The 24417-nt window shown below is 51.3% G+C and overlaps 1 protein-coding gene across 3 annotated transcripts; it reads left to right on the forward strand.

Annotated features, from left to right (window-relative positions):
• Positions 1–304: 304 nt before the first annotated feature.
• Positions 305–23097, forward strand: Fosl2 (FOS like 2, AP-1 transcription factor subunit). 3 transcript variants are annotated; one of them, XM_027933355.2, is made up of 4 exons: positions 305–1236; positions 11381–11632; positions 15409–15516; positions 17821–23097. In XM_027933355.2, exons 1-4 carry the CDS (start codon positions 1132–1134, stop codon positions 18337–18339), a joined length of 984 nt encoding a protein of 327 aa, XP_027789156.1. In that variant the 5' UTR covers positions 305–1131; the 3' UTR covers positions 18340–23097. The 3 variants fall into 3 exon arrangements, with proteins under 3 accessions (XP_027789156.1, XP_027789157.1, XP_027789158.1); XM_027933356.2 differs by lacking the exon at positions 305–1236 and adding an exon at positions 1839–2362; XM_027933357.3 differs by lacking the exon at positions 305–1236 and adding an exon at positions 2651–3106.
• The last annotated feature ends 1320 nt before the right edge of the window (positions 23098–24417 follow it).

The raw sequence follows: 24417 nt of genomic DNA on the forward strand, positions 1-24417 counted from the left end.
GGGGGTGGGGAAGGGCCAGGGCTGCCTCGGCTCCCCCAAACCCTGTGGGCTGCCTGCTCCCACCCTGGCCACTGCCTTCCTTCCTCGCGCGGGGTGTTCGGCTGGCGTCAGCGCTGCGGAGAGCCGGGCCAGTGAGGGGAGCGCTGCGCCCGCCTCCTCCCCTCCCGCGCCTCTTCCTCCTCCTCCTCCTGGGCCTCCTCCCCCCGCCTCCTCGCGCGCTCCTCCCTGCAAGGTGGAGTCGAGGTTGACGTGAGTGAATCCACATGGTACGGAGCTGGAGAATAAAGAGTGTGGAGTTGAACTCGTGCCATTGTAGTGACTCATCTCGGGCCGAGCGCAGGGGCTCCAAGCGAAGCGGGGAGCGAGCAGCGCTCGGCAGGGACAGAGGGAGAGAGAGGGCGAGGCGCGGACGCGCGAGGCGGGCTAGTCCGGGAGCGGGCGCCGGGCAAGGGGTGCAGGTCGAGGCGCCGGAGTGGGGCCACGTCCCTCTCAGCGCCGGCTCAGCTGGAACCCCACCGGCCGCAGTTCAGCGGGCGCGCTCTGGAGCGGGACGGGCGCACGCTGCTTTCTCCCAGTCAAGTGTCCGAGCCGCTCAGAAACTCAGGCAGCGAGTCGGCCACAGGAAGTTTATTCTCGGGCTCATTTTCTAAAAGGAGGAAATAGAAGTTTCTCCAAGCGAGCAGCCTTTCTTTTCGCCTTTTTTGCCCTGTCTGAATTCGGGGGTCCCCGGAACTGACAGGCGAGGCTCAGCCGGTTCCTGTTCTTTAATTTCCAATTTTTCTTTGGGCCGCCGGTCCAGGCTGAGCTCCGGCAGAGCGCGGGGGCGGGAGGGCGCGCGCAGGGGAGGGACCGAGGGACGCGCCGACTTTTTAGAGGGAGGGACCGGGTGGACAACTGGTCCCGAGGCGCTCCCGGAGCAGGAAAGAGCTGCCGTGCTAGGCGCGCGGGGACACTTCCCGGGTGTCACCGCCTCCTTGTCCGCGCCGGCCGCCGTGGGGGAAAGGCAGGGAACGAAGATTAGAGCCCGCGGCGCGGCCGGCGGACCAGCGAGCACGCAGCAGCCTGTGCGCGGCCGCGGCGAGGGCGGGGAAGAAAAACACCCTGTTTCCTCTCCGGCCCCCACCGCGGATCATGTACCAGGATTATCCTGGGAACTTTGACACCTCGTCCCGGGGCAGCAGCGGCTCTCCTGCGCACGCCGAGTCCTACTCCAGCGGCGGCGGCGGCGGCCAGCAGGTAGGTGTGGGCCCCGGGTGCACCTGGCGGCGCGGGAGGACCCCCGCGCTTCTCTTAACGCCCTGCCTCTCTCTCTCTTTTTTCCTTGCATTTCTTCGCTTGGTGAGAAAATACCTACGGGGCACAGTTGTAAGTTGTGGATTTTTGTCCTGTCTGCCCCACCCACCCCACCACTTTTATTTTTTAAACTGGAGCAGGGAATGGGCTCGAATAGTCAACAGATCCTTCCCTTCTCACTGCCTCTTATTCAGAAAAGCTCCTGTAATTGCAGGTCTCCCGAAGACTGCTACCTCCTTCCACCACCTCCCCCTTCCCCTCTTTTGGTGGTGTACGGACAAGGAAATCTTTGCACCCACTAACCCCTCCCAACAGCCAAGTCCCTGATCCTACGGGAAAGCCCTCTTCCTCACTTCTGTTCTCCATCAGTCTTAACTCATTTCTGAAAAAGGCTGGGTATTCAAAAATACAGTTGGGCTCCTTCAAGTACTCCGGAGTGAGGGCGAGGGTTGCCTCTGGGAATCAGGTGCGAAGGTCAGGAAGGAAGGGGCCGGCCTTGATTGGCTTCTGCCGCTGCTTGTGTGCCCTGCGCGTTTCCTGTAAGGGTCGGGGCAGAAGCCTGTACTGCCTCTGAGGAGCTCCTTGAGGGTCTTGGGGTACCTGGTGCAAGGAGACCGGCAGAGAGAAGTGGGAGAAAGAGACATCACTTGGGCTCCTGGGTGGTTCTGGAAGCAGAAAAACAACCTGCTTCTAAAGCAGCCAGACTGGTTTGCTCTGGAGGGATTGTGCCTGTGTTTCTGTGCCTATAAATACCAGAGAGGTACTGGTGGGGTATCTGCCCTGGGCATCGGCTCCCCACCCCCTCAGTCTCTTTGAGCCTGCAGGGTTAACACCCAGGCTTTTCTCTGCAACCTGAAGCCCACCTTGGTCAGCATCTGTGAAATCTCTAGCCAAGTCGTTCACAGCAAGAGTTGCTCCATAAAGTGGTGGCCTTGGCCTCTAGAAGCCCTCCAGGCAGCAGGGGCTGGGGTGGGCTTCCAGGGTGCACCCAGCTGGAGAATGTAATGGAAACTGGCTGTCTTTTGGATCTGAAGAGGGACACCTAGTTCAAAGTGAATCCTCATACCTGGTGAGTTCCCCAAATGGCTTTTCTGTGTCTTTCCTCTACCTTCTGGGTACTCCCCTAAGCACCTACTGTAGAAAGACTAGTCTGTGCATTGAGGGTGCAGTCATTGCACTCTTAAAATTAGCATGAAGTTGATGAGTTTAAAATCTTACCTGAAAAGTTTGTTTGCTTCCTAGCCCAGTTGGAGGTTTGTGTTGACTCCAATTATCATTAATTAACCAATGGGATGGAGTCATTTATACTTAGACCCATTTCTTTGCTTTCCAATTCAACAAACCCCAAAACACCTCTTTCTATTCCAAATCAGGAAGGGACCTTTGGATTTCTTCTCTGTTCTTTTGCTAATGTGTCTGGGACATTGATCATTGAAATAGTGTAACCTCCCTGCTTGGCTTTGCTCCGACCCTGGGGCCTGGATGGGAAGTCAGACCGGACATCAGTGCCCCAACTGAATAATCTGTGTCACTAGGGCTTTGAGCCCAGGATGTGAGTGGAGGCAATTCCCTGTTTTGGAAGCAAATCAGACAGGAAACCAGTGTTAGGAAGAAGGAAAAGAACTCAGTCCAGCAGAGTGTAATGGGGCCTCATTACCGAAGCAAAAAGCAGCTGTTGGCTAATTCCTAGCATGCTGTAACACATGAGGATTTTGCAATTAGCAACAACCAGTGCATGGGGTTCTCGCGTATGCCTGCCTGTTGGACCCAGCAGCGTGAGTGAGACGCCTTTCAAACCAGAGTGATTGGAGAGGTAGTGCCGCTTCCTTGAGTTTCTCTGCTGGTTCCTCAGTGGTGGTGGTGGCTAGGGGGACAGGGTAATGAGAAGCAGCAGGGGGAAAGTTTTTCCATCATCACTGTGACTTTGAGCAAAACTGTTCTATGGCCCTAAGGACTGACCTCAGAGGCTTTTGTTACTTTGCAAGTTTGTGGCTATGACCCCGCCCGAGCTGAGGCTCAAGGTAACTTTATTACATACCAGATAAAACCTGTAATCACTTTATTTCTCTCAGCTTCCTTTATGGGGAGACTTTTCTGGCCGTTAGTGGATGGGCCTTCCTCCTTTATGGCAGTGCAATGGACCAATCAGTCCTCTGGTTTTCCCTCGGGCAAGTGAATATTATGTTTTTCCGGTCTCCTTGTTTGCAGGGTCTAGTATTTCTGATAAGTGTTCTGCCGGTTACTAAACTCAGAGCTTTCCTCTCCTGTCTAGCTGCATAAGATTTGATCTTAACACAAGGCCACGGGTTCCAGTGACTTGGGGGATGAGGGGGCAGACAACTCTTTGTTAAAGCCTCCGTTCTTATATATGGCAGGAACTTGAAACATGAAAAAGATTTCCTGTCACAGTTAAAGTTTTAATCTCAAAGGTGGCTCGTGGGTGATTCAGTTTTGTTAGGAATAGTTGCACCTATCTCCCTCTCCCGGGTTTTGCTTTTTGTTGTTGTGTTCTCTCTCCTAACTTTCCTAGGATAACACCTCCCAGATATATGCCCTGCCTGGCTGCCTGGCTGTTACGGTTTCAGGGCCTGAGCATTACGCAATCTAGCCAGTTACACAAACATAGGTCATTTCATAACTTGTTTTCATCAGCCAGGCCCCCTTTTAATGAAAGAAAAAAACAAAACAAAACAAAAACAAGACACAGAACTTTTCCAAGGCTACTATTTGCCTGTTTCTCAGATAACTTGTGAAAATAAATCAATTGGGGTATTTCCTTTTTGGAATCAAGGAATACCAGGCAAGCTCTCTCCTTCTCAGCCACCCTTTCCCAAGACACACACAAACACACACACACACACACACGTACACACTCACAAAATTCCCCAGAGTGAACTTTTGCCAACTGTACCAGGCTGGGACATTCCTCACATCAAAGAACTTTTACCAGAAATGACTGTGATTCCCAAGTCAGCCTCAAGCATACCTCTCTAGTGCCCCCTACAGGACATTTTTGGTAGAACTATCTTGGAAATGTATTTTTCCAGCCCCAGAGTGTTAACTTGGTTGGTTTTTGGAATTCTTAGAATTTTTTCTTTTTATTTAGAGACAGATAAATGTAATATATTTAATAGTGGTTATCTAGGACCTGCTTGATTTCAAAATGAGTTTCTTGCCTGGCACAGTGGTAATCCTAGTGACTCAGAGGCTGAAGCAGGAGGATGGCAGGTTCAAGACCAGCCTCAGCAACTTAGCAAGACCCTGTCTCAAAATAAGAAAAAAATAAAAAGTACTGGGAATATAAAAACACTCCTGGGTTCAATCACCAGTACCAAAAAAAAAAAAAAAATTCCTTTTAATCCCCCTACCCCCAAATAAAACCTAATTAGAAAAGGATTGCTTTTTTTTGCTAACCCTATTTTGATGTCTATCTGTTTCTTAGGGTACTAGCATGATGTTTTCAAATTCCCAAGGCTTGCTTTCTTGCTATGTTTGTATTGGGGGGTCGTAGTTCAGAATTGGTGGGAAAGTAGAAGATGTACATGAAGTGTTTGGGTGCTTTTTTATTTTAAAACTTTTTTTCTTTTTTGCCTTGATCTTACAGATGTTGTAGATTAGGATCAAACAAAATGTTATCCCAGGAATTTGTCTGTTCCGCTGATTCTTGGTGGTGGAAGTCAGCTTCAGTTTTTCATCAAAGTGGATGGGGTGAAATAGCAGTCACGTATTGTCTGAGTGGTCCTTGAATTTCCCTATCCAAAACACTGAAGGCTTTTCCATTGCTGTATTTTATCCTGTCTTCTTATTCAAGATGAATGTAAAATTAGGAGACTTCTTTTCTACCTTAATACAAACAGCAGAACTTAAACATCCAAATCCCTGTTGTCCCTTTCACTCTTGTTCTTTAAGGAGGCTAAATACTCATTTGAACGTTGTAGCTATTGGTTAGAAAGGATTTGCAGTGACAACTCTTTTGGAATTGCTTTCAATACATTCTTCTGAAAAAACCCTCCCTGCTAAACAAAAGTTTTGTTTTTAAAGGGTGAATTTGATATTGGGAAGTTACCAAAAGATCTTTTTTAAAAAAAAATAATTAATTTTTATTGGTTCTTTTTATACATGACAATAGAATATATTATGACATAATTATTAAAGCATGGGATATAATTCGTTCTATTTCAGTCCCCTTTCGAGCAAAGTCTGACACACAAAGTCTAAGTGATCAGGCTGGGTCCACTGTAGAGTATGTCCCTGAGTCCTGTTGGCATTAAGTCTCAGGAATCAGCCTGGGAGAATGTGCCCTAGGACAGAGCACACCAGAGCAGGCGCCGTTGGTGACAGCATCTTCATTGTCATCTATACATTGGGTTTTATACCCTCCTGTTAAACAGGAATAAAAATACTGATTTTGGAAATTAAAGAAATGAACCTTCTGGTTTATATGTTGAAAGAAAAAACAGCACCATTACTTTGTGGATAATGTCTCATCCATGCTGTATGTGGTAACTTCTGGTGGCCACTGGATTTCAAAATGATGGCAGCTGTTCTGACTGAGGTAAATATGTCTGTGCCAAACCCCATTTGGTAATTCTACCCCTCCTCAGCTCCCTGGGCTGGAGAGGGAAGATTTCAGATTTCTCGTGGCCAGTGCGGTCTCAGCCCTGTCACGTGGCTGATGTCACCAGGCTCACCCTCCTGTGGTCCTCAGGCAAGTCCTCCCAGTGAGTAAGTGCGAGCTCCAAGGGTTGGTGGTAGTGGTAAAGGGGTGCAGTGGAGTGAACCCTCCAGGGCTTTGGGGTGGGGCTTCGCTGGAAGGGCTCTGGGAGCAAAGAAACCCGGGAACCTGGGGTGACTCCAAATCAGCCACGGTCATTTTCTCGTTGCTTTTTCTTTTCTTCTTTGCTTTTCTTTACCCTGGTAGTAAGGTGGCAGAAGTTTGAGTCGCTCTTTCAAGTGAACCTGGGAAGGAGAAGAGGCTGTCAGGAGGCAGATCAAGGGAGATGGTGTTTGTATACTGTAAAACTTTGGAAAATTATGATTTATTAGCAATGATTTCCATTCTGACTTAAGCAGCATTTCCTCAGAGAAGAATGAAGGGTCAGAGATCAGAGTGATGCCCAGTGCAGAATCTTGTGAAGACTGGTTGAATTCCATTCTGAGGGTTTTGGAGGTCATCCCAGGTTTAGTAAAAGCAGAGTGTTTGCATTGTCTTGGTAAGGGGCCTGCCGGGGTGGCTTGGGAAGTGTTGAGAGAGCATTTGTCCTTGTCCTTTTTCTTCCCCTGAGCCATCCTTCTGGGATGTTGGAATTTTCCTTTCCTAGACTTCACGCCTGCCTTCCTGATGGGACAGGTCACAGAGTCCAGGCTCATGGCCTTAATACTTGGGGACCCTGACAAGAATCAGTCTGGAGGAGAAATGCCAGGTCCAGGCAGTGGGCGGCCAAAAATACCAACCCTGCCTTCTGTCTGCCGGGCTTAGGAGTCCCTGGGATAAGCCCTCTGCTGCATCCAGTCATGTGGGAAATGTGTTCCCAAACCCTTATTTGGAGACCAGCAACAGACTATGGGTGTGGCCTCAGTTTTGAATCCAAACCCCTGCTCTAGCGCCCCCAAAGGCTGATTTTCCAAGTCAGCAACTTCTGGGCTGAGGTTTTTCTAGCCTGCTTGAGTGGGTCCTGTGATCCTAGCTCTTATCCTCCATGGGATACTCACTGAGGAGCCCATGGCACCCCAGGGACAGGGTGCTGCAGGGTGACACTGAGGTTCCCATGCCCAAAACCCACAATGAGGCTCATAAGGGCTTCACCTTAAGGTTGGGGTCTGGAGATCCAGTTATGGCTCCCTGGGTTAGGCGGCTATCTCAGTTCTGATTTTGCTTTCTTATTTCCTCTTTATTCTTATGCCATCAACCTGAGCTGAGATGAGAACAATCCTTTAGGATTAGGGTCAGCAAACTCTTTTTATAAAATGAAGTTGAATGAAACCCAGGCACTCCCGTTTGCTTACATATTATCTGTGGTTGCTTTCATGCTAGGATGGGGGAGTCGAGTTGTGACACAGATCGTGCGGCCCACAAAGCCTGAAGTATTTGCCAAACTCTGCTCTTGGAGGGCAGTGGGGCCACTTTGTCCTTTTCTAGGCATGCATCTAGAAGTCAACAGGGTTACGCATCTGAAGTATTTGGAGGCTGTGCCAGGCTGGAATGCCACAGCCACCCAGCATCTTCAGTCCTGTCCCTAAAGGAGGAGCTTCCTAGGGGCCAGAGAGCCCCAAGGGGAGCCAGGTTCCTGGCTACCTCCCAATCCTCACTGCCACCACACACCTGGGAATGTGGCAGGTCCCGTGGCCCTAAGGCCTGCACCTGAGAAGCTTGACTTTGATTCCTATTGAATGTTAACTCATTTGAGAGAACCATGATTTATCCCCAACAGGACATTTGGCTGATTCTGGCCACAGAACGATGCCAGGATAACTTCTGGGACCTCAGACTCCTAGCCTCACCTCCTCTCTCTACCCTAGTGTCCCTTTCTGAATAATACCTTTGGAGTTGAGACAAGACCCATCTGCCAGATCTAATTGAAACTTTTGTATGTCTCCCAGAGAGGCTCCTCTGGAGACAAAGGCTTCTTTATCAGGCCCCATTCCCTCTGGGGAGGGGACATTGTTTTCCTTGCAGTTTGGAGCCAGTGTGTTATCCAGATGGCTTTACCTCCCGTCTGAAACAAGGTGTACATGCGTTTCAGAGGCAGTCATTACCTCCCGCCTTGTTTTTATTGCTGTCTTGTTTTGTCTAGACCAAGCCACTGCTGCAAGTATCCTGGCTGTTGATTCCGGGAAGCACATTCTGTGGGCCTGCCATCCACAGAGGGGAGGGACCAGGAGGGGCTAAGAGGCACCCCCCCATCCCAAAGGAATCTTAGTCTCCAGCCTGGCTTCAGGTTTTCCGCTTGCTTCCCTAAGCCTTAAGCAGGTACACTTTTGGCTGTTGGAATGAATGGATTTCTTGGGTGCTTTCCTGATAGGAAATCTGACACCTCTCTGGTGGAGAAGGGGGTCACATTAGACCATTGGCGCTGGGTACCTCTGGTGCATTTCAAATCTAGAAGCTGATTTGGGGAGAGAAGTTAATGCAAAAGTTGGGTGCTTCCCAGGAGTGGGAACCTGGCAGTTCTCCCTGGAGCTGCCCTGTGCAGAGTACACACAGCCATGTAACGATGATGACATGATAGTGGTGGTGGTGGTGATGACAATGATGACAGTACCTTCCATTTGTTTGGAGCAGTGTTTCTCAACCCTGACTGCACATTAGATGTCCTTGGGAGTTTAAGGAAAAAAAAAAAATCCCTTTATCAGAACTCTGCCTCCAGCCAGTTACTTTAGAACTCTAATCATGAGGTTATGACATTGTTTTTTTTAAAAAATATAATTTCCTCAGAACATTCCAGTGTACAGCAAAGGTTGAGAAGCACTGGTGTGCTTTGTAGCCTGTGATTACGAGTAGCTGCTTATTTAATCCTTGTGACAGTGTAGGGAGTTGGGGGTTAGTGGTCCCCTTTACACCCTGGAATTGAGTCCGCAGCAATGCGCCCAGGGCAAAGCTCTTTGAGGCTGAGCCAGGCCTCTTGACTCCAAGTGCTGACTCCCTGCCCTTCCTGTCCAGCACCCTGAGAGAAAGAGCTGCTGTCTGGGACTCTGTCTTTGCTTCTCACACACTCAGACGAGGTCACCCTCCCATCTCTGTCTCGTCAAAAAGGCCAGCCCCTTTTTCTTCCATGAAGGTCATTTCCCACTTCAGTCCTTCCTTGCTACCAGACTTTTCCCTCCTTCACACACACCTGCTTCTTTCCAGTCAGGTCCTGTTTTAGCTCAGTTATCTTTGACTTGAGAGTGCGACTCCAAGGCCATGGCCCTAGGTGGTTGTTCTCTGCAATCCCAGAATCCTCTGCACTGGTAACCTTTAGACTCCCAGAACCCACTGGGTAGCCTTCCTCATAGAATCCCAGAATCCACTGCATTGGGTAGCCTTCCTCACAGAATTCCAGATCCATTGCTCTGAGCAGCTCTCTTCCTGGAGGTCAGGTTTTTCTCTTCACTGAATGCCCTTGGCCTGGGACCCTGGGACGGTCAAGTTCCACGTCTGGTACTGGGGTCCAGGTGGGTGGCGGGGGTGTGGGTGGCAGGAGTCCCTAGCTCTGTCAGCTACAGTGAGGTAATCTAAGTTTCATTTTATTTACACAGCAGGTATCCAGATGTTGCCACCAGGGGCAAAGAGCGGAGTGGTAGCTGCTAGTGGTTCTAATCTTGGTCCGTCTGACTGGGTTGGAACAGAGGATACTGGAGCATCTGTGCTAGGTGCTAATGATAGGAGGAGGTCATCTGGGGCCAAACAGATCTGTGGGACCTCCTTGGGGAGAGGGAAAATCTATATGGACCCTTGGCCTCTGCTTTTTAGGAGGCATCTATCCAATGTGACCTGACACTGTCTGAGGGTGATGAGGCCCGACGTCAGCGCTTATGGCTGGATTTTGAGGAAGAAAGAAGTCATGCTAAATAAGCTTGTCATGGCCTCTCTGTCAGGTTGAACTGGGTTTGAATCCTGACGCCACTGCTTGTTAGTAGTGTGGCCTAGGATAAATTACTTAATCTCTCTCTGACCAAATTTCTGCTCCTAAAATAGAGATAATGGCTGTTCTTACCTCAAAGGGAGAATTAATGAGATAATCTAGGTGAGACATTAACATGGCGTGGGCCATTTAGTAAGTTAACTGTTATTATTTAAGTCATTTCATCAACCATTTTGGTGATGTGAGGGGAAGCTGGTGAACATTTTTTGGGGTGTATGTGGGGTTAGGGGGGTACTGGGGATGGAACCCAGGGCTTCATGTGTGCTAGGCAAGTGTTTTAGCACTAAGCGACCCCCCTGCCCTTTTTAGTTTATTTGAGACAGGGCCTTGCTGAGTTGCCCAGGCTGGTCTCAGACTTATGAGCCTCTTGCCTCAGCCTCCTGAGGGATTACAGGTGTGCACCACCACCCCTGGCTTGGAGATCTTTTTGTGGACAAAGAAATAAGCTGAGGATGAGGATTCACCTGGGTTCCATTTTTTTTTCCCCCTGAAATGCTGGAAATAGGGCTCTTCCTTCCCACACGCTGTCCAGTAGCTGCCTTGGAGAGAGGTCAAGCCCAGTTCCTGAGGAGCTGGCCCATTTTCATTTTTGTACTCTGTCATCATCTTATATTTTAAGTAGAATGCTTTCTGCAGCATGTTCCAGAGAGTTCTGCAACGTGGTCTAGGTATAAATTAAGAGACAAGGAGAAAACTCTGAGCTGGCAGCACTGAAGTTTACCACAGATAATGTGTGAACCCAGAGAGACAAAGATGTGTCGATAGGTAGAGCTAGACACAGCGTGTCTGCCCTAAGCAAGATGCAGATAGTGGGAAATGAGGAGGGACAAGGACATCAAGAGGAGGTCTGGCTGCAAATGCCAGCCTCATATGAGTTTTAGTCTAATGGGTTGCAGACATCTTCTCATGGACCTGGCCTTGCCTGGATGGGGTCATAGCTCAATCCTGAACCTCTTTGGGAAGTGACAAATGTAGACAAAGTATGCTTCTTGGTGACCTTTCTTGTTCCAAAGCTGCTGGTATGCACATTCCAAGTCAAGGTGTCCTGAGCCAGTACCTCAGGGATTAATTGGCGAGTGACTCAGAGGCTTGGGAGGCCTGGGTGTCGCATCCTGCAGATGTGTGCCCTGGAGGGCTGCAGGGTGAGTGTGGGCAGCCAGGCATCACATGTGTCCTAGAAGTCATTTGGGGGTATGACACTATCCTCACTGAGCCCCATGGAGATGGAGTCCTGAGGACCCCAGTCATCAAGCAGATCCAGTGTGAGGCCCCAGGAATGGTTAGATCATCCTGATTCATGGATGTGTGGGACTTTCCCAGGATTTGTCCAGAGATGCCCACCTGGGGTCCTGACCTTCCCCTCCAAGTATTGACTCTGCTATCTGTGGGCTTTGGCTTCAGTTCGGCTTACTCTGTTCTGCTCAGTATCTCTTGATTCAATCATGCCTTTCTCCTCATTTCAGAAGTTCCGGGTAGATATGCCTGGCTCGGGCAGTGCCTTCATCCCCACCATCAACGCCATCACCACCAGCCAGGACCTGCAGTGGATGGTGCAGCCCACAGTGATCACCTCCATGTCCAGCCCCTACCAACGCTCGCACCCCTACAGCCCGCTGCCTGGCCTAGGCTCTGTCCCTGCGCACATGGCCCTCCCAAGACCTGGCGTGATCAAGACCATTGGCACCACCGTGGGCCGCAGGAGGAGAGATGAGCAGGTACAACTCAGGCCAGCAGAAAGGAGCCACTTTGGTGGCTTTGGGTGCCTCCTAAGCACAGAATGCTTTTCTGCAGACTGGTGCAGAGCAGAGTGAATGTTCTAGAAGCACAGGGGAGACAGGGGAGCTAGGCAACGAGCTAGGCATCAGAAGTAGAGCTGGAGACCCGAGACGGGTCTGTCCCTGTCATCTCGCCCACGTCCCTCAGAATCTGAGTCTGTTTCCTTAGCTGCCAAATGGGAATAATGGTTCCTGCCAGCCAGGGCTTGTTGGTGCCTGAGGGAGATCATACATGGGAAAGCCTGTCATAGATGTAACCAAAGAAGGGGAACTGTCATGACCTGAGCCTTGACAGAGGGCCACAGGATAAACACCAGTGAACCCTGGCTGTGTTGGATTCACCATTAGCCCCCTCCCTGTGTCAGGTGCAGGCCAGGCACCCAGCTGTCCTAAAGAGCCCCACTCAGGGCTGGTACTGGCCACATGCTTTCATTCCTCTTCAGTGGCCCAGGCCTTTGACTTAAAGCAGGGGTCCATTTCCAGGGCCTGGAGTGTACATTCTGGAAGTACAGTGACTCTGGGGCCTCAGGAATCTGTTCAGCTGCTTTAACTGATGGGACAGGGGAGGTCAGACATAGATTTTTAATTTTTTCCTCAAGGGTCTCGAGAGATCTATTTTGGCTGGAGAGAAGTCAGAAAATATGGGGCCTCTGCTTTTTAGGAGGCATCTACCCAGTGTTCTAAAGGCCCACCACCTGCATTGACAGTGAGCCAGGGCGGTGCTGAATTCCCTCATTTCTGAAGGAGAAATGAGAATCATGTGTAATACCCCAAAGAAGGAACTTAGGCCTTCAGACAGCCCCATCTGCCCGCTTCACAGATGATACGTCCTAGGCCTGGACCCACTTGCTTATTCCCACTGGGCAGTTGAGAGAGGAAGCCTGGACTGGTGCTAAACCAGTTCCCTGGACTTGCTGTGCAGTGCTTCTCCTGCAAGGCCAGGCCACTGTGAGCCCAGCAGAGGCACGATACATTAGCAGTGGAGTCCCCTTTTCAAATGAAATATGAACCTGGAGAAGTATTCCAGGGAATACTGTGGCACAGCATTGGAACCCCTCACCATTCCAACCCCCATCCAGTTCCACTGTGGCATCCCCAGGGAGGATATGCCAGTACAAGGCCTTTAAATATGGTTCCCAGTGGATACTGATGGATCTAGGGCCCGTCGTCCTCAGGATACTTAGACTTACAGGGCTTACCACTCCAAGGAGCTAGAAGCTTCCTGGGGACACTTGCTCCTCCCAGGACAAAGCTGGGCCTGTATCTAGAACCTGTTGAAAGTAGAGCCACAATCAGGGTCCTATGGGGGGAGATATGAATAATAGATGCCATAATAGTGCTCACGGTTGCAGGGTGGGCCTCTGCTGCTGGGGTAGGAGGCGGTTGTAAATATTGCAGTCGTGATCATGTGTCCTTCCCACAGAGAGTTCAAAGTGCAAAGCTTTAGAGTCACTGATGAGCCAGATTCTCTCAGGATGTAAGTGACACCACATGAGAGCCAGGCTTGTAAGGAGCTCTCCTGGGCTAGAAATTCAACCAAGCAAGATGTGCCCAGCACTCTCCATTCTCTGCTGGGCCCACCTCATAGCAGCTTTAGAAGTTTGTATCCAGAAGGCATTTTGGAGACCATCTTTTCTTATTTTCCCTCTGTACCCATCTTATAGATAGACCAGTGGAGGCCCAGAGAGAAGGGCCCTGTTCAGCCACACAATGAGTTAGTAGCAGATCAGGGACTGGAATCCACCACTTTGACCTTCGCCCTGTGTTTTTCCCACCACACCACCTAGGCGTGCCCTGAGACAATCTGTCTGGAGAATTTCCTTCCTTTTTTGAGAGGGAGGGAGAGAGCCAGGAGCATTTATTCCCCCTTCAATTGGGACTTGAAACAGTCTTGCTCCAGTCTTGGGGAAGCTGAGAAGGGCATCCTAGCACCTTGGCTTTTAGGTTCCCAGCCCCAGGGTCTTTCTCTGAGGCTTACTTTTGCCTGCCCCAGCCTCCCCCTGCGGAGGGCCTGCTACCTGGAGCCTTATAGCCCTCTTCCAGGGCTGGTCCTGGAGGCTCCCTCGGAGCCCAGGGGCAGTGACTGAGGAGCTGTGGAGGAGAGGGTATGTGGGGCTTGTGGGTGAGTCCTGGAGCTGCTGACACACTCAAGCTGTGGCCAAGTTGATCTTACCACCCCTGAACACTTCCTATGTTGACAACTCCTGCTAGTTGTCCCTTACCTCCCAGACAGGGGAGAGGTTTCTGAGGCCAAAAGTTAACAAGGGGGAAGGAAGAGTTGAAGTGGATCAAGGCCAGCCCTTCCTCTTTACTCCTCCACCTTAGTAAGGGCTCTGGAGGGAGCATGTTAGGCCTTCAGGGCGATCCTGGTGGGAAGCTCCAAACCCAAGCCAATAAGGCCCTTGGCTCTCTTGGTAACCAACGCTATTGGGCTCAGGTGGAGGCAGTTTTAAGGGTAGCCAGTGTTTGGAGGCCTTGGCCAAATGGACTTGTGACCTCCACCAGGCCTTGGGGTCACCTCTGGGTAGATGGGCATGGGATAGTCTTTGTGGATACTGTGCCCTGCTTTGCTGTTCAGGACATCACAGCAGTAGACTTCCAGGTTGCCTGATCTGGGACTAGCCAGGACTGTGGGGGTGACCAACATTTGAGCAACATTCTTCCACAGGGAAGCTTCTCTTTCCTTCCCTAAGAGTGCCTTCAGCTTTTTCTCCACCTGTCCCTTGATAGCAGGACTCAGGTCTTATTCCCCTTGATATCTCCTAAGCTCCCTGTACAGCACTGGACGCGTGGTACATGTGCGTCAGTGTCTGACACCTGAATGGGGCATGGGAAGCGCTTTTCTTTGCCTTGCTTCTGCTTTGGCCCACAGCCATCTCCTTGGTCCCCTTTGCCTGAGAGGAGGATGGGGTCATGGCTTTGAAGGGCTCTCGCCTGCCGAGCAGAGCAGGCTTCTTGTCCTCTAGTGTGAGTACTGAGTTTCATGGCAAGGAGCTAGGTGCTGAGTTCTTTGCAGGGAGATCTTCTGGTTCACAGAAAAGTCCCAAGCTCCTAGAACTGTGTCTATTGGCGGAAAAGGTGGGCAGCAGGACTGAACGAACTTTCCGTGCAGCCCAGTGCCGTGCCAGGCTTCCTGGGGAAGCTGTGAGCGGCTGGCACTCTAGAGTTGGCAGCGGAAGTCAGAAGTGGAGTGGTACCTGTGTCCTCCCACTGGCAACAGAACATTTCCCTCTGGGCGAGTCTTGCCTGTGTGGGGACTCTGGGCCCAGCTACTTAACCAAATGGGAATAATGAGGCTGGCAGAGCAGGCAGGGTAATGGGGAGGAGTAATTAGCCCAGGTTTGGAAGGAGCTGCCTGAGTGGGTGGGGCTGGGCCTGGCTAGCTGGAGGGGCTCCTCTTGGCCTGGGCTATGCTCCAATCCGCTGACATGACACATGTAGCCATCGTGCAGGGGCCAGTGAGTCCCAAACCCACTTCACCCTGCTCTCCCTCTAAACATCAGATGTCACTTTCCAGGGTAGATTCCAGGGCAACAGGTGTCCCTCAGGCAGCCAGGCCGCCAGGCCGCCATGTTCTCTGCCCACTACACTCCTCTGGCTCTGCCTTCTCCCCTCCCAGGCCCAGAGGGCTGTTTTCTTTACTTAAAATACAGTTTTTTAAAATGCTGTGAACTACTCACCCCATTCTAATCATGATTCTGGGCTTCGGCCTCTAGCTGTCTCCCGAGGAGGAGGAGAAGCGTCGGATCCGGAGGGAGAGGAACAAACTGGCCGCTGCCAAGTGCCGGAACCGCCGCCGGGAGCTGACGGAGAAGCTGCAGGCGGTAAGGACCTCTGTGCGCACGAGGGGCATTCTGGGTGGCTGGGTGAGGGCCCAGGGCTCAGGCCCTCCGTGCCCTCCCCTTGCTTACCAGTCCCCTAGGGACGAGTCAGTGGAGCTAGAGCACCCTTCCTTTGGGCACATGGGTCGACATGTAGCTGAATGAAAAAGTGATAGCAGGAGAAACTGGTCTTCTCCACCTGCCTGGGCCTGGGGAGAACTGGACAGCCTTCTTGGGCCAGCACCTTTTTTCACTCCCTGTCTCAGAGCTCTCTCTCTGCTCTCTCGGCCCAGCTCCTGGGTGAGGGGTGGCAGGGATGTTGGTATTGCTAGTCCACAGGAGTCCGGGCAGATCCAGACCTGCCCCTCCAGGGCTAATTCCCAGCTAGAGGCCGAAGACAACCCCACTGGGCTGGCATAACCTGGCTTAAGCACTATGGTTTGAGCTGGGTCAGTGTCGGGGGGAATCCTGATGGAGAGAGGTCACATGCCAGCTGAGTTGCTCTTTCTTGGGGTTTTCTCATATCCCCAATGGGCAGGAGGCTTTCCCACCATTATCACAAGCCTAGAGCCCTGGCCTTGGCACCTGAGTCTGTTCTTGTGAATCACTCTCCATGCTCCCTAATTGCCTGGACCTGGGGGCCCATGGTCCTGCAGAGTCTGGCCCCACAGCAAGGGCTGTGTGCCACGTGGAGGAAGCCCCAAGCCAGGGCTGACTCTCCTGGGTGGAATGTTTGCAAAGTGAGGAGATGAGAGAGACTCCGTCAGTGGTCCTCACAGCGACCAGCCAGGACGGGGCTTTGGCAAACATTCCTTCGGTTGCTTTTGTCCTCCTGGATACTGTCTGTCTGCTCAAGCCTCCCTTTGGCCGTCCTGCAGCCTTTGACCTTGGGCATCAACTGTGTGCTGTGTGAATTCTGTGGTAGTTGCAGTAGTGTCCCGAGGAGGTGTTAGAGCCAGGGAGGATGGACCTGTGAGTGACCAGCCCATCATGGGAGACTCCTTGAGCAGAGCCCTCCCCATCGCCAGCCTTTTTCTGGTCTGACACTTCAGGGAGCCATGCCCTGTGTGTCTACCTGAGGCGTTCCTCACCACCACCCCAGAATAGATCCTCCCCTCTTCCCAGAAACCTCACACCTGCTCCCCCGCCCCCTGACCCAGCCGCCCAGGCCCTGAGCCACATCCTCCACAGGAAGCCTTTCATAAGCTCATGACGTTCATCAGACCATTGAGACAGATGGAAACTTTTTTTCACTGCAGAATGTGCCACTCTCCGCTTAATGAAGCTCTTGCCCGAGTCTCCTTGTTCATGAACGGGAATCTGTGTTAGGGACAAAGTGGGGAGGAGGCTGGTGACACACACCTCTCCCCTCCCTCTGCTGCGCTTCCACATGCATTTGCTCCCTTCTGCTTCTCTGGCTTTATGTGAAAGAAGGGGGCTGTCACACAGAAAGCCTTGCAGGATGGTCTTGGTGTCCTCACAGGCTCATGCAGGTCTCAGGTGCCTCTTCCATTGAGCATGTGGCTGAACTGAGTGTTCTCTGCTGTTCCGACTGTCCTGAGACAGAGGCTTCAGAAACTGGAGCAAAAAAGGGGCGGTCCCACAGGGATTGGGTGAGCACTTATCCAAGCCAGACACTGTCCTGCTGCTGGAGAAGACCGTCCCCCCTCTCATGGGCTTCAGGTTCAGTTTCCCTGCATCCACAGGTGGGCTGGCAGGAAGCTGAGGAGGAGGAGCCAAAGGGGTAGGGCTCCATCCTGTGCTTCTTTCTCCATGGAAATCTCGCTTACCCCTTGAAGGGACCCAGGGACAGTCCTGGCACCAAAGCAGTAGAATAGAGTAGAATGTATCCCACGTGAGATGCATTGAGATTCAGATCTGGGCTACCCAACAGTTAGCTCTGTGACTTTGGGCATGTTATTAAGCCTCTTCAGATCTCAGTTTCCTCATCTGCAAATGGGTTGATGATAACATCTGCTTTCAAAAACTTTTGGAGAATTGAATGAAATAACCTATGAAATGCTTAATACAGTGCCTGGCACAATTAATGTTCAATCATGAGAGCTACAATTGCTACTTCATTTCTCCTTCAAGCCAGCTTTCCTTCTATAGAAATAAAAGAAATCAGGAGCCACCATGTGACTCAGAACCAGTAAGGTCTGTGGCCAGGTGTGTAGCCTGGCTGCTCTCGTACAGGAGGTAATCTGAGGACGTTGCTGGTTCTCCCTTTCTTGTCTGGCTTGGAACTGTCCCCTAGTGGGTCCTTGGCAGGTTGTTGTTCCTCACACCCCCTGCTTTCCCCTGCAGGAGACAGAGGAGCTGGAGGAGGAGAAGTCAGGCCTGCAGAAGGAGATCGCTGAGCTACAGAAGGAAAAGGAGAAGCTGGAGTTCATGTTGGTGGCCCACGGCCCTGTGTGCAAGATCAGCCCTGAGGAGCGCCGATCGCCTCCAGCCCCCGGGCTGCAGCCCATGCGCAGTGGGGGCAGTGCGGTGGGCGCTGTGGTAGTGAAACAGGAGCCCTTAGAAGAGGACAGCCCCTCGTCCTCGTCAGCAGGGCTGGACAAGGCCCAGCGCTCCGTCATCAAGCCCATCAGCATTGCCGGGGGCTTCTATGGGGAGGAGCCTCTGCACACCCCCATCGTGGTGACCTCCACGCCTGCCATCACTCCGGGCACCTCGAACCTCGTCTTCACCTACCCCAGTGTCCTGGAGCAGGAGTCGCCCGCGTCACCCTCCGAGTCCTGCTCCAAGGCTCACCGCAGAAGCAGTAGCAGCGGGGACCAGTCGTCAGACTCCTTGAACTCCCCCACTCTGCTGGCTCTGTAACCCGTGCTCTCCTCCCCAGCTCTGGAGGGGTCCTCAGCACTGCCTCCTCCCAGGGACCAGCACCTTCAAGAGCTCCAGAGCCCTGAGGGCCAGAGGAAGCCCTGCCAGGGAGCTTCCGGGCTCTGGGGGACCCAGGTGGGACTTGGCAGTGAGGCTTTAGAAGACTCGGGTTGATCCTTGTAAGCCATGGGACCTCCTCCCTTGCTCGTCTTGCAGAGAGTTCTCCTCCTCGAAAGCCAAGGAGAGCTTGGTTTGGCAGACGGGACCTGTCTCTGGCTTCTGAAGAGCCTGGAGCTTCCCCGATGGTCCCGCCCCTTTGTTACCTGTTGTCTCTGGAGTGATGCTGTCCTCCCCACCCCACCAAGCATGCTCAGTGCCTTTTGGTTCACCTTCCCTCGACGTGCCCCCTCCCTCCCACAGTGTCAGTCTCACTCCCTCTTGGTTTTTATCAAATTTGCCATGACATTTCATCAGGGTGGTCTGGATATTAAAGCTCTTCATTTCTGGAGGCGTGGCAGCAGGTGACTCTTCCACGGGGGCTGACTTGTCCAGAAGGGGACAAAGTGCAATACAGAACCTTCCCGCCAGGGGTACTCCCCAGTGCACCACTGCCTCCAGATCTCTCAAGCAGGGGCCAACCTCACTGGGAGTCTTGAAAGACCTCTTTCCTCTGCACCCTCGGAGGTGGCTTGGGACGACCGGCCTGACCAGAAGAGGGGGTGTGAGACAGCCAGGGCACGGGGAGGGGGGGGGGGTTGCCAAACACCTAATTATCAGGCCAGGGGTAGTGCCGACAAAGCCACCTGGGTGTCCTAGCCAGCTTCCCTTCACCTGGTGTCTTGAGCAGGGCGTCTCCTGTAATTACTGCCTCACCATTCTGCCCCTGGACCCTTCTCTCCAGACCAGGGAGGCGTCCCTCCCAGGAACCACACATCACTCCAAGGCCCTGCTGGGCTCCACCCTTCCCTGGCTCTCAGGGTGACGCCACCCACGGAGATTTAATGAGCGTGGGCCTGGACCCTCCCCAAGGGAGGCTCCTCTCTAAGCCTCAAAGGATGGAAGAGCCAGGCAGGAAGGAGGAAGGCGGTCCCTGGGGGTGGTGTCTGCAGCAGCAGCTGCCACTGCCCCAGTGCCCAACCTTCCCTGCTGTGGCCCTGCAGCATAGGCCCTGTCTGCCCTCTGTGGTCATCTGCCATCTGGTGGCTCCAGTGCTTTCTCTTTCATGCTCCCCCTGCCCCATCCCGGGGTGCTCTTCTGGCCCAGTTGACAAGCTGTGAGCAGCTGGCCCATGAGCTTTTGCTTGGGGGTCGTGCGCCATTTCTAGTTGTTGAATCTTTCCAGCAGCTGAAATTGGAGCTAGGATGTGTTGCTTTCCACCGCAGGAGAGCTGCCCCCTCCCACGGGTCCCCTGGCCTCCACCCCTCTCAGCTTTTTCTCCCTAGAGCATGTGACACATGTCCTTGGGAAGCGGCTTCTGGTCAGAACTGGCCTCTGTGGAGCTGATACTCTGAGGGAGTCTCACTGTTGGTGACTCAGCTCCAGAGAGATCAGTGTCCATCCATTCAAAACGATGTCAATGCTACTTAAATCCAGTGGCAGTTACATTTCTGAGTCCGACTCTGGAGAGAGCAGGAACAGCTTTACAGACCGGTTCCTATTATACCTGAGGTCACAGGTGTTGGCCATTATTTAATTCCACCCCCAACTCCCCCTTGATGCCCTAGACACGCACGATGGAAGAGACTTAGGCTGAAGATACGCGGCCCAGCAGGACCAGAAGGAACGTGCACAGGGGTCAGCCACAGAGAGAGGAGATGAAAAGAAAAGGATTTTGTTTAAACACTTTAAACGTGTTCTTTCCCATGTTCCCTGGCAGTGACGCTGTGCTCTGGTTTCCCAGGGTCTTTAGGAAAGTGCTTCTAAGAAGAAAGGGCAGCGGTGTTTCTGGTCTTAGATTAATTAATCAAAGAAGGAGGGCTAGCAGGCGATGGCCGAGGAAGCTGGGTGCTCTCAGCTTGGAAAGGCTTTATCATCTCAACTCGTCTTGGGAGCCAAGTGGGAGCTTGTGCATATAGATATTTCTTAAATGAAGCTGCTTTCTGGTCTTTTATTTCTAAAATCCCCTTTTGGCCCCAGTCTGTATAGCATGGACCCCAACACCGGTCATGGTCTGTGACTTGGAGCCACGCTGGACGTTCCTGAGCCAGAGTTTGACTTCTGATTTCAAGCTCTGCTGGCATCGGAACCTGCAGGAGGCACGGCCCCAGGGACTTCAGAAGCCTATGAGGTGTGACCTTCACGACTTTCTTGCTGTGTCTTAGGAGGTTGTTTGGCTTCCCCAAAGCCAGAGGTCTTTTGGGGAAGCCCGAACATTCACTCCTGAGTCATGAGCCTGTCCTAGGTTACTGCCTTCTGGCTTGCTCTCCAGGTTCACTCCTGCCCGCCACACACACGCACGCACTTGCTCTGGAACCACCAGACACCCAGCCTTTGCTCCCTCCGTGGCTCCAAACAAGGGGACAGCTGCAGCGGAGATGCCTTTGTGCTCAGGAGAGAAACTGCTGGGCCTCCCCTTGTCTCCAGCCAGGAGGCAGCTGGTGTGGACCTGGGTGGGTCTGCAGGTGACTGGGATGGCATGTGGAGACACCCCTTGAGGGGCCAGTGTGAAACACACAGTCCTTGTGGCTGCCTGGTTGGCCTTTATGGGAACGGTCCTGCCCCTGGCTGGGTTGATGGGGACAGTTGCTGACCTAGGAAAGAGGAGATGGTAGGTGAAGCTTAGGGAATTGCTGGAGCCAACTCCAAGCTGAGAAGTCCCTGGGGAGGTTTTTCAGAATGAGTGGAACATTCTGTGTGGAGGCCAGGTGGGCCCGCTGAGGACAGTCGCACAGGCATCTCAGAGCTGAGAGCCATCAGAGCTGGCTGCTGCTTCTCTCTCCAGCTTTGGGGAGAGGAATCTCCCTCTGCTCCTGATGGACTCCAGTGGAAGTGGGAGACGAACTCTGGAGCCTTGGGGGGTTTTCTCCCGACCCACAATGCACCTTGCTATCTCGCCATGTAACTTCCTTCCCTGATCAGACATCCCAGGCCCCTTTAGGGACAGAAAGAATAAATACCTACTATGTGCCAGGCACTGTTAGGCACTTTTCTATTTATCCTCTTTGAAACGAGGGCATCCCATATAAAGGGCCCCCAAATGATGGCTAAAAAGAAACAGTTGGAGGTGAGAAGTTTCCAAAGAACGAGTAAGATCGGCTTCAATCTGATGTTTGTTCTCAAAGACCCACCCCCCAGAGCATCTGCCCACCTCCAGACCCTCCTTCTCCTTGGCCTGTGCTCATCTGCACCCCTCAGATGTCTGGAGGGGTAACCGAGTCCCTACAGAGTTGTGGGCCCATAGAATATGTGCTGTGCATAACTTTCTTTTTGAAACTTAGGTCAAGGGGTCTTACTGCATTCTGCTTATTGATTCTTCTTGGCATTCATCTTAAAAGCCAGCATCTCACTATTTATTGACAGGTTGTGGAGTGCGCGTGTGAGAGAGAGAGAGAGAGAGAGAGTGTGTGTGTGTGTGTGTGTGTGTGTGCACGCATGTGTGCGTACATATTTCCAGGAGTGCCTGAGTCCTCCTGCAGCTATTTAGAAGGAAACCCAGTCACCCCACTACTAATTTGGCATCTTCTCGTGCTTCTAGTGTCTTGGCCATGCATCAACAAAGCGTTTTAATAGCTGACGACATGTTCCGGAGGGGCTGAGTCAAATTTTGACAGGGGTGGGGACATGGAAAGGGAGGGGGAGAAGAAATTGACACTTATTTTATTATTTATTTTAAATGTTTACATCTTCTTTGTGTTGTACTAAGCCTGAATAGAAACGGATAGCATTAAAATACTCAATTCCTCTCTCTCTCTCTCTCCCTTTTTTTTTTAAACTTAGGATAATGATGCTTTTTTGTTTCTAAAGTGATTTGTGACTTGTGCTGTATAAACTGTATAAAAAGGTTCTGTTTTTAAAGATGGATTGTCATTCCTCTGGGACAGTAGCTGCCAAGAAATCTATATTGTAAGAGAACACAATGATAGATCCAGCCCTGTCCCTCAAAATTACTTTCTCTGTATTATTAAAAACCTATTCCATTTATTTTACTTTGTGGTTACTTGATTTTGAGGAGAAAAATATTCGACTGTGTATAAAGAGTAGGTATCAGGGTGTCTTTTTTTTTTTGCAGTGGGAGATGTATATATAGTATTTTGGTATTTAGTGGAAACTCATGAGCTCTGTGCATCTGTATTTGAGATATGTCAATGAGGTGGAGTGAAGTCTTCTACTAGACCCTGGAGGCAAACAAGTCATACAAGGTTTTTGTCACTCTATGGGGGAACTTAATGACCTTTCTGGATATCTTTTTCTGTTTTTTCAGTAATGGTGAAATGGTCCCCATTGGAGGATCTCGTACATTGACCTCTCTAGGCAGGACCCTGAACTCAAAAATCTTTGTATAGTTTTGAAAATTGAGGAGTATCTGTGCTCTGAAGCATCTCTGGTGTGTTCGTTGCTGTTGTTATTTTGTCCTGTTGTTTTACTGTATGTAACACAAGCCTACAGTATTTGCACTAAAGAAAGCTTGTTAGAAAAAGCTTGCTGCTATGGAAGAAAGAACATATTACAACTTTTTTTCCCTTGCGGTTATTTTTTGTTGTTAGCTTTTCCACTTTCCGTTGAGTAGCATTTTGTAGAATAAAATGAATTAAGATTGAAGAGCCTGTGATGGTTGGTTTATTCCATCTTTCCCCCCATCTCTTCCTGTGGCTTCTGTTTTTCTTCTGTTCCTTTCTAACTCTGGCCCTGGCGGGCGAGGGTGGTCTCTCTGCTGGGGATGGGGCTCACCTCAAACCTCTTTTTGCAAAACTGAGAGGTGGATGGGTGGGCTGCTGAGAGGGCATTAGAGCCCCCTGCTATCCCTTCTCATTCTTCCCCTTTTGACCCTCTCCCAGTCCCTCCGTACCCTGTGGGGGCCTCATTCTCAGCCAGCTGCCAAGTGTGAGCCAATAAAAGTTTAAGGGTATTTTGTTTGAACAGGTTGACTCTGGAAACCCAGAAATCTTCAAAGGACAAATTAAATGCATGCCAAAGTTGTCATGATGGTCAGATGGGATCAAGCCGCAGGAAAGACTGAAAATAACCGAAGCATGCAAATATGTGGTATGGATGCAGCTCTGGACTTTGTTTTTGAAAAGTCACAAGTTGTTAGGTGCCCCATTGTCCTGTCGACCAGGAAACCTGGAGTGACTGAGCAATATCTGTTCTGGGGGGCTCTTTCCTCACAGTGTAAATGGTAGGGAGACAAAACTGTCATCACTTAGTGCCCAGAGCTCGTGCAGCTGGCTGAGAATTAGCCCTAGAAACACACACTGGTTTCAGTGTGCTGTAGACAAGCTCAGAGTGCAGGTCTCATTCTCTGGAAGACTGAAAGCCAGAGGGTCCCTGAAACCGAGGCCTGTCCGCACTACTTTTTGGCTGTTGAGGTTTGAAGAAAGCCATTGAACCTCTCTGAACCTCAGTTTCTTCATCTGTGAAGGAGGGGTCAATGATAGTATCATAATAGCACCCACTTAGGGATAACAAGATCCCCTCCCTTGTCTTTCCAGTGAGCCGGTGGTGTGGGGGAACAGGACTGCTCAGAAGTTGCAGTATCAGACCTCACTGTGACCGCTTCTGCCTGGATGGACAAGGGAACACAGAGTCCAGGGTGTTTCAGTAGTACCTGTAATTTCCTGAGCAACTGATGTGTTTTCTTGGGGCAACTGTCAAAGAGGCAGATGCTCAGAGTGTTTACATCTGCTTCTCCAGGCTGTGGGGGTGATGCTGTCCCCAGAGAGGCTCCTGCTCACATTTCTGTGCTTACATTTCTGTGATCACATCTGGGCTCGTCCATACATTTTTCATCTTCCAGCAATGCCTCAGAATCTACTTGGCTTGCTTGAATTTGCAACTCTTCACCCATATGGCAATTAGAGCAGCTGATGATTGCCAGGTACTTATTAAATGGAATCTAAGTTTCTTTGTGCAGCTGCAAAT

Source organism: Marmota flaviventris, chromosome 14 (genome assembly GCF_047511675.1).
Source record: "Marmota flaviventris isolate mMarFla1 chromosome 14, mMarFla1.hap1, whole genome shotgun sequence".
NCBI lineage: Eukaryota > Metazoa > Chordata > Mammalia > Rodentia > Sciuridae > Marmota > Marmota flaviventris.